We start from the raw sequence: 8,330 nt of genomic DNA, 5'->3' as shown, positions 1-8,330 counted from the left end.
TGTGTATCTGTATTCTCCGTCCTTGCCTCCATTTGTCTCCCTTCACCACTGGGCATCTTTTTGTCCAAGTTGGTCTGTGCTTTAGGGAACAGTGGGGAGGGTCTGTCTTTGTTCTTAGATTAGAAATGGAATGGGGATGGGCATGGACACCATGCCCTTCGGGCTTGGATATAATTCCAGCAACAGAATGAGGCTGTGAGAGCTCCAAGGGGAAGATGGACAAAACAAAGCACTGACACGACTTGCCACCCTCACGCAGTGAGTCAGGGCTCTGGGCTCTCACTCAGTGCTTGCTCCCTCGCACTACAGTGCCTTTGCAGGTGGCCACAGCACGAAAGCCTTGGACTTCCTCCTATGTATGAACCGTGTGTTAGACACACACTGGAGACCAGGATTCCAGAAGACAGGCTAGGACCAGCGGTGCCAGAAGGCTAACAGCTATCTGCTCTAGTGCCTGGAGACAGCGGGATTACAGGGGGAGGAGAGAAGGGAGAGCAGATGTAGCATGTTCTGTGGGCACATTCAGGAGCGTGTGCACATGTGTGTCCAGGATCACAGGTCTGGCCATTCCTAGGAGGGATGGAGAGGCTGGTCTAAAGACATGAAGAACACCTGAGTTTGGGGAATGTATTGCAGTGGCTCAGGAAGGAGGTGGTCCCTCGGCTGCTTTTTCACCCCTGCAGGAGAAGGAAGACACGGGAGCAGTGGGGAAAAGCCACATCCTTTCTCCAGATGGAGGCTGTCAAGCTGGCAGAACCACAGGAGGGAGGCGTGTGAGATGGTGAGGTGGCAGTTGCTGGGGATGTGAAGCCAGCCCAGCCGGAGAGACAGAGAGATGACCTTGAAAGGAGAGGCAAAATTGAGCTGGTGTCTAGTGCGGGGGTGAGGGGAGGGGCAGGCAAGGAGGAGGAGAGAGCTGAGAGGGATCCAGACAGTGGAGGGAGGGCAGAGCTGAGTCTACCTCCTGTCTGTCTGCCTCCCTCCTTCTTGAAGCAAGAAGGACACAGACATGGCATGTGGGTGCCTGCTGGGGTGGGGGCATTGATGGGGGGCAGTGTGTCCTTGAGTTCTGGGGTTTTCCTGAGCCGAGATCCACAGAAGCCACCATCACCTCATTGTCTCATGTACTCTGTCAGGATGTAGGTCTGAGGAGCCCTTTTCTCCAGCCTGAGAGATGGTCCTCACTCCTTGCTTTTCAAAGAGCTGTTGGTTGAGGCATAGAGGGTGAGGGAGGTAATCCATTGCCTCCTCAGCAGGGGATGGGATTTCCCATTTCTCCTGCAGGAATTAGCCCCCAAATGATGGCTGTCCCTCTGCTACTCCAGTCTGTTTTTCTGTATGTTAAACAGTTGTCTTTCTCTTGAATGAATCACTTAGCCTCCATGTTCTGTCTCTAAAGTAGGGATAATAATATCTTCCTTACAGAACCGTGGGGACTATAAAGTCCATCCCATATGTAAAAGAGGTCTGTGAAGTGCACCTTACAGCAGAAGCCTAAGAGATTTTTACTCAGGGAGGAGGCTAAAGAGGAAAGGAAGCAGGAAGGAAGTCTAGGCAAGGTCAGGGTGAGAAAGTACCTTTGGCTCCTGAAGGGATTTAGCTCCAGCCCCTCTTCAGCTCCTCCCACCTTCCCAGCCTCCTCTAGTCCTGGTGCTGGGTCTTGCTGTGGAGTCGGGGATGGGCAGTCACTGCAAACTCATGCTGGTCTCTTCCTCCCATGACACTCACAGAACAATTCAGGGCGACTTGCCAGGAGGTGGAACCATCCCGAAGGCCAAGTGCTACAGAGTTGGGAGTGCTCCTTCCCTCAGGGCTGGAGGACAGCCACCAGGGAACCACCCTGGAGCAAGGGCCCTTCCAAGTTTGCAAAAGTTACCAAAATGCCAAGGTGGAGGACAGGTGGACCTGGATGAGTGAGGCTGGGAGAGTCGGGGTGTCAGCAGTAAGGTACCTGCAGTGTCTGACTGGACCCTGAGGTCCCCTTCTCTGTGCTCTCCCTTTTTTTCTCAGGGCTGGCTCACATCTTTACCATTCTACAGGACAGAGGACCTCACTCTGGATAAAGAGGTGCTCTCTGCTGCACTGGCCAGGTCCCCAACCTGGACTCTTTTAGGTAGGTTCCTGAGAAGTAAGAGCCCCAACTCCTTCATGTCAAGATGTGATAGCTGCTGGAAGCCAAGTTTGATTTCTCTCCCCACGTCCCTCTCTGGATCACAGAAGTCAAAGGACAGATGCTGTCTTTAGAATTTCTTCAGTGAGGCCTTCTTTTTATTCCTCAGGCTTCCCTAGCCAAGAAGGGGAATTAGGAGACAGCTGCATAGGCAGTTGGCCCTTGGGGAAATCCCACCCACCGGAGCAGTCAGGGCCTTGGGCAGAAAACTGTGGGGAGCTTTCTTCCTTTGACTGGCCTGGAAAGAAGGGCCAACATTGAAGCGCAGTGTAAGAACAGCACTATGGACCTGTGCTCTGAACAGGACTTCGGACCTGGGTTTGAATCTTGATTCTGTCACTTACCAGCTGAGTGAATTTGGGTCTCTTCCTTTTCATAAGTCTGTTACTTACCTGAAGTATGGAGATAAACATCCCTACTATCTAGGGCTCTTGTTGGGGTTAAATGAGTTGATTTGAATACAAGCTTCTATTATAGGGTCTGGCAAATTCCAAGAGTCCAGGAATTGTTAGTCCTGTTCTGCCACAGTAGAGCAGGGGTCAGATGACTTTCTGTACTCTGCACAGATTAACCCTAGGGTATGGGGGTGTGATGTGGCTTCTAGCACCCAGGAGCCTCAGTTCTGGAGAATTCCCTTTCTGTTTTTTTTTCACTGGATTATTTCAAGGCAGGGTTTCTTGCTGTCAGGGATATTGAGGCTTTCAGCTGTTGTGTGCCTAGGCCTTGCTATAATCTAATAAAGCAAGATATGGAAGAGAATACGACTAGTGGATATGAGAGAGAGAGAGAGAGAGAGAGAGAGAGAGAGAGAGAGAGACAGCACTCCTGCTGTAACAAGCTCCTTGGAAGATAGGAAAAGGAAGAGAACAGGCCAGAACTTCACTGTCCTGAAAGTCTACTGTTCTGAAAGACAAGGAGCTATTGGCTCCCTGCCCTCCCAGTCTCCCTTGGGCCAGGGGTCCTGGAATCCTTGGATCTCTAGGAGAGAGGGTGGGTACCACAGCAATCACACAAGGGCACTTCTTACCATCTTCGAGACTTCCCACTCCCAGTTTGCAGTCTGTGTGCTGAGTCTTGGTTCAAGCCCCAGTCAGCCCGTCAGCTGTGTGAGAGCTGGGGGAAGTGCTTAAGCTTCTCTAGTTCTTGATTTCTTCTTTTGAGGAATGTGACTAATCCCTGACTTGTTTGCTAACAAGACTACCCTCAGGATCCAAAGTGCACAGAGAGGTGCCAGACAGAAGCAGGGGAGGCAGATGAGTGGGTGCCCTCCCATGTGAGTGAGACACAGCTGTCTGTCCAGACTCAGAAACCACCTGGGACCTTGAGTGGTTGTCTTGGCAACCGAGGTCCTAGTCCTACTCCTTTAGGTTTCAGCTTAGACATCAATTCTTCGAGATGTTCTGGACCCCTAGACTGGGTCCCCTCTTGTAAGCTTTCATGGCATTCTGCATATTCCTTCTATAGCATTTATCATGAGTATAGTAGTGTGGTTATTTGTGTCATTGTTTAACACGTGTCTTCCACACCAGACTCCAAGCTCCATGAGGAAAAGGAGTATGTCTGTTGCTCATTGTCTTATCACCAGCATTTAACACACTGCCTGGCACATGTCGGAGTACTCAATAAAATCTTTGCCGAAGGAGGAAATGAATTGCCTACCTCAGTCAACACCTGACATCAAGCGCTCATCTATTACATCTCCCTTGCTCAACATCCCCTTATAAGAAGCCAGAGAAGGGTGACATCTCCCCTCCCACTATAATTCAATGGCTAGAGCAGTTGCCCTTCATCCTATCCTCCCAGCACAGCAGGCCCCGCCCAGGATCCAAGAAGGTCGCACGTAACTGCTCTACCATTTATTTATCTTTGCGCAAGGCTGCCCTCTGGTGGTTAAACATGGAAGAGAGAGCATGGGAAGAATGGAAACCCCGGTGTCCTGGAACCGACTGGCAGAGCCCTGCTCAGAGGCTGGCCAGTGAGCCAGAAACAGGTAAGCACTACAAGGAGGGCATCCAGATTAAGAGTCATGTCAGTTCTCCATTCTTATGACTGGCTCCCTCAAATCTAACAGGAAGTCGTAGCCTAGGAAGAACAAGAAATTTAAGAAAGCCCCACAGAAACCCCACCCTTCCCCTAGCCTCAGACTGCCCCTCCAGTGAGGCGGGTGTTTGTATCTGGGGCTAGGGGAAGGGTTAGTTTAAATAGCTATTTTTTTCTCCTCAGTGGAGTGCTGGCAAATGCTTAACAACCAGCTCTTTTAAAAAATAATCCCTTTTCTTGTAGTGCAGGTCATATGTTAGAAAATTCCAAAAACAAAACAAAACAAAACAAAACAAAAATAAAAAGAAAATTCCTTCAGCTTCTGTATGTTTGGAAAGGTCTTTATTCCTCCTTCATATCTAAAGGATATCTTTGCTGGATATATTATTCTTAGTTCATAATTTCTTGGAAAGAGAACTGACTCTGGGTGGTGAACATACAATGTGATATATAGATGATGTATTACAGAATTGTACTCCTGAAACCTATGTAATTTTACTAACAATTGTCACCCCAATAAACTTTAATTAAAAAAAAATTAAAAATCCCAATGTGCAGCATTTACTAATTTCCATGGTATAAACATTTCCACCATGGCCCATTTCAAACTACCCATGTGATGTCGCTGCAAGCAGAATTGGGATGAGATAAGCAGTGGTAGCATGTCATTATATAGCTTTTCCGCTCTACAGAACCCCTGGGCATAAATCAGTTCAAGACTATGCTTAATAGTAAAATAATTGGGAAATGATGAGTTTGAGTATTTATTACATTGTTTTCAGCATAATATATTTAATTGCATATATTTATTTTTTAATAATGGCTGTGTTTAAAAATTGACTTGTAAAATTCTGGAATATTTAATAATTGGTTCTTCAAGCATAGTAGTAAGAGCTGGCTCCAACACACCACTGCTTTTTCCCCTTCTTCCTTCTCTTTCTCCTCCTCTTCCTCTCCTGTGACTTCCCTGGCATTCTGTGTCTGCAGGAGGGATGGGGAACATGGGAAAGAGCTTTGCTGCAGACACTGCTATTCTCTGAACCAGGAGCCATAAGGTGTTAAGGAAAGAGGATGAAAAAATGCAAATTTGGCTCCTAAAGTACATTTTAGAGTGTGTGTGTTGCTGGGGTGGTGGTGGGTGGGCAGGTTGGTGGTTTCTGCAACTAGATCATGAGGCTTATTAACGCCTAGAAAAAAAGGCATTTGGAGATGGGGGCTGGGCCCCATGGCCCAGGAAGCTGTGCCTTTGGTGGTCTTCCGAGGGCTCTAACCTGGGAGGACAGGAAAGGGTGAGCTAGGAGGAGCAGCCTGTGGGCAGCCGTGGTAGGCAGAAGTAGGTGTTGGGGAAGAGGCCCAGGCTGATGGGGTTGCTGTCCAGGCGGATGTCTTCCAGCCGCCTCTGTGTATACTTGTGCTCTTTGGTGACACAAAAGTTGTCTCTGTGCACGGTCTCTATTACATTGTTTTGGAAAGAGCACACCAACAGCTGCACTGAAGGCTGAATTAGCTATCCACACCAGCTCTACTCCCCTGTACAACTGGAGAAACCAAGGTACCCAAGGTCAAGACCACTCAACAAGTGGTGAGGAAAGGAGACTCATGGAGGGTGGATGGAAAAAGAGGGATGAAGAGAAGAAGAAGAGACAGTGGGTAAGGGAAAGGGGTGAAGGAACAGGCAGCTGGGTGAGATGGGCAGCGGTTGTGGAAGGAGAGGAAGTATTTTCAAGAGACGGGAGAAAATCAAACTGAGGCTATGGACAACAACCTGGATAAGACAGACCCATCTGTGCCTCTAATAAGTTCTCAGTTGAGAAGACCCCACTACTGCCTAAGAATGTTCCCTGCATCTGACCTCCAGCCTCTGTGCTCTGTGCGATGCTCTTGGAAAGGCCGCTCACCTGCAGGTGTAGTGAGTGCAGGCTCAGGGGCTGGGCCCAGGCATGGAATCCATTAGGTTGTCATCCAGGTAGAGGAACTGTAGCTTCTCCAAGGCCTGGGGCGGGGGTGAGGGTACGGGGGGGGGGGTGGGCAGGGGAGGCAAAGGGTATGGGAGGCTGGCGGGGACTGGTGGGCCCTGGCAGAGAGGGGTCCCTTATGTGACCCTATTCATTCACTCAGGGCCTCCTGAGCCTCAGCTGTGTCCCAGGTCCACGATGGGTGCAGCAGGGTGTGCCCAGTATCTTAGGAGCTTGCAGTGCTTACTCCTATTGGGTGCAGAAGGAAAGCTGCTGCCATTGGGGAAGTGTGCAGGAGCTGTCAGCTGTTAACGACAGGTGGGGAAGAGTGGGAGAGGGGGAGGGAGGGAAGACAAGGAGACATCTCAGCCCAGCTTCAACCTCTGCTATCAGAAGGGATTTACCCAAGTAGTCTCCAAATGCTAAATCTGGAGATGGAGAGCATGTTCAGAAAATATCCAGACCAGCAGAATGAGAGTCACAGGCACACATGAGGCAAACTGAGTATGCATGTGTGACAGAGTTGGGTATCAATGTTGTCTGCACCCCTCTTCATTTCTTCACAGGAACTGACCCCTGGAATCTTCCTAGCCTTGGGTAGTCGGCAGCTGCAGGGGACCACATTAATGCTATATGTTAGCCCTTCCTATCAAAACTGGCCAACCAAAAAAAAAAACAAAAACAAACTGGCCAACCAATGTCCGCACAGCTGGTCTCTTTTGAGAATTTGATAATAGAAAAACAATAATTAGTCAGTTAGTGGTGGAATTTGGAAATAAAAGGAGTTGTAGAGTTAGGGTGGAAGCCAGCACTACTGCAAGTCATGTGTAAGCCACAGTTTCCGGGGAGCAGAAGCTGTGTGTACCAGGGATGCTGGTGTGCGGAGAGGTGAACAGAACAGATGCACAGAAAGAAGCCAAGAGACCACGTGTCCCCAAGACAGAGACGGAGAGTCATAGACCTTTGTTTCTGACACTGTCCATCCCCCCATTCCCAGTAACAGGCCCAAGAGGCCTGAGTGTTTTCTCATGGAGGTTCTTAGGATGGCATGTTATAAACACACTTTTCCTGAGTCAGATCAGGTTCTTACAACAAAAAGAACCTTTAATGAAACAAATTTTAAAAATGGGTTTGCTTTTCAGACCCCAGAACAGTGTTGGAGCAGGGATACCCCATGAGGGCAAGGGGTGTGTGTGTGTGTGTGTAGTTGCAGGCATGGGTGGCAGGTGGTCGATGGTGCACTGAAGGCCCTGTTCACCCTGAAGGCCCCAGCCTGTATCCCTGAGCTCTGGAGCTGATCTAGGTGGACGTCCAGGACCTCGATGCCCATACGCAGCCTGGGCAGAGCTGTCAGCTGGTTCCCTGGGAGAATCAGGTCCTGCAGAGCAGGCAGCAGATGGAGGGCATTGTCATCGATGGAAGAGATAACATTTCTGGAGAGGTCAGTCCTTTTCAGTTTCACCGAGTGGTGTGAAAGAGAACAGAGGGACACAGGACACACCATCTTTTCCTGTCCTTGTGGGAGCTGCCATACCCTGCTCCCACCCTCTCAAGATAAGGAATGTCAGTCAGTTCTCCATCTGCACCAGGTCCACACTAGAAGAAATAATGTTATAAACCAGGACTTCCTGGAAAAGCCCTCAGATTCTGCGACACCTTTCCCTGGAGTTCTGTCCTATGTGGTGGCTGTCCATGTTGGATTGTTTTGGAAGAAACCTTTCAAGGGCAAGACACAACAGACCAGAAATCAATTCCTGGATCCATTTCACCTCCATCCGCCACCACTAATTTACACAAAAAGACACTGAAGCCCAGAAGGCTGTGGTAGCTAGTGGTAGAATATGGATTGAAGCCCAAGTCTCCTATCTTAGGCAGGTGTATATAAGGCAGAAAGGAGCAGAACAAACAACAACCACTTGAACAGCATCAGTGCATGCAGAGCAGATTTAACATGACCTTGTCGAGAGGGCAAGAGGGCACAGAGCTACAGTTGCTGGGACAATCCAAAAATGTAGGCTTAATCATATCTTCCCCTTTCCAGCTTCCCAGCTTTGGGGAGAACAAATGTGAACAGGTCACTTCTGCATCTAAAATCTTTAAGGAAAGGAATTAGAGAGACTTGGGGCTATATCCATTTGATGCCTAGAGTGACTGAAAGCTGACAG

General features: G+C 49.1%; 1 protein-coding gene across 1 annotated transcript; it reads right to left on the bottom strand.

Moving 5' to 3' along the window:
• Positions 1-5,504: 5,504 nt before the first annotated feature.
• On the bottom strand, positions 5,505-7,669 carry OPTC (opticin; the record flags this gene model as incomplete). The annotated part of the gene is given in 4 exon segments (XM_081026185.1): positions 5,505-5,675; positions 6,109-6,140; positions 6,143-6,203; positions 7,424-7,669. Coding segments are annotated over 4 exon segments (510 nt in total).
• Between the last annotated feature and the right edge of the window lie 661 nt (positions 7,670-8,330).

This window comes from Rhinolophus hipposideros (assembly GCF_964194185.1).
Source record: "Rhinolophus hipposideros genome assembly, chromosome: 19".
In the NCBI taxonomy this organism is placed as follows: Eukaryota; Metazoa; Chordata; class Mammalia; order Chiroptera; family Rhinolophidae; genus Rhinolophus; species Rhinolophus hipposideros.
The sequence above is the reverse complement of the archived record's forward strand: the minus strand, read 5'-3'. Positions and strand labels throughout refer to the sequence as shown.